This window comes from Mizuhopecten yessoensis, unplaced genomic scaffold (genome assembly GCF_002113885.1).
Source record: "Mizuhopecten yessoensis strain PY_sf001 unplaced genomic scaffold, ASM211388v2 scaffold716283, whole genome shotgun sequence".
Classification (NCBI taxonomy): domain Eukaryota; kingdom Metazoa; phylum Mollusca; class Bivalvia; order Pectinida; family Pectinidae; genus Mizuhopecten; species Mizuhopecten yessoensis.
Window position 1 is genome coordinate 275,414 of NW_018480039.1, and position 1,195 is coordinate 276,608.

The 1,195-nt window shown below is 33.8% G+C and overlaps 1 protein-coding gene across 1 annotated transcript in view; it reads left to right on the forward strand.

The window, feature by feature from the left end:
• Positions 1–274: 274 nt before the first annotated feature.
• The window catches only part of LOC110442598 (galactosylceramide sulfotransferase-like), a 19,029-nt gene continuing 18,108 nt past the window's right edge, over positions 275–1,195 (forward strand). Inside the window, exon 1 of the mRNA XM_021486281.1 lies at positions 275–345. Within this exon, the coding sequence (XP_021341956.1) occupies positions 296–345 (50 nt within the window). The 5' untranslated portion in view covers positions 275–295. The remainder of the gene's footprint in view (positions 346–1,195) is intronic.

Here is a 1,195-nt window from a genome sequence, read left to right on the forward strand (position 1 = left end):
TTATTTTAAGTATTTATAAAGATTTACTGTTCATGTTATGTTACGTTTTTAATTTATTTCAGTGGTATACTCGAAACCCCTCCTTTATAGTCTTAGACCGAAGCACTCCGACCACAGAAGGACATTACGTTATCAATAACACCCATCGGCATATCATGCTTTTAACCTGTAACAAGAGTAGCCGCAAGCCATTAGATTCGGCCGGTGAGAAGTAAACGTAAACAATTAGCCGTGCAGGTATTTCATTTGTTGTGTATTTTCATGTTAGGTCAGTTATAGCTATGTTCCCGATGCAATGGCGTATCACAGTGGAATTACAATGCGCCGATGCGTTTCAGCAATCTGGTGAGTTGTTGTTACATCTTAATGTAACGATAGTACATATTTACGTACTGCTATTTAATGACGTGATTTACCGCCAACATGAAGCAAACAATAACGGTTTGACATTTTAGTCTAACGGAGCTCTGAAATCGATGACAATGTTCGGTGTCGAACAGACAAGTTTCCTTATCTCTAGTGTAAAATGTTAATAGAGTATACGTTATTGGTGCCATTTCTGTTGACGTTAGAGGAGAAATCGAGTGTTCACTGAGTGACAGATTGTGCCTTTGAAATTAATCGCACACGTGCAATGTATTAAGTCATATATTGAAGCTATGTATACATGAAAAAGTGAGCGCAAATTCAAATTGACAGTATGGCAATATTTGTTCAACAACATTTATGTTAGGTTCATATTATCAACCTATATTACTATGGTTATTTTAATGGTATTAACTGTATACGACCTAAATATCAATTTGTCTTATATTACTATGATTATTTTAATGGGGTTTACGATATACTACTTCTATGTATCAACCTATATTACTGTGGTTATTTTAATGGGGTTTACTATATACAATGTACCACTTCTATGCATCAACCTATATTACTATGGTTATTTTAATGGGGCTTTTCTATATACAATGTACCACTTCTATCCATCAACCTATATTACTATGGTTATTTTAATGGGGTTTACTATATACAATGTACCACTTCTATGCATTAACCTATATTACTGTGGTTATTTTAATGGGGTTTACTATATACAATGTACCACTTCTATGCATCAACCTATACTACTATGGTTATTTTAATGGGGTTTACTATATACAATGTACCACTTCTATGCATCAACCTATATTAC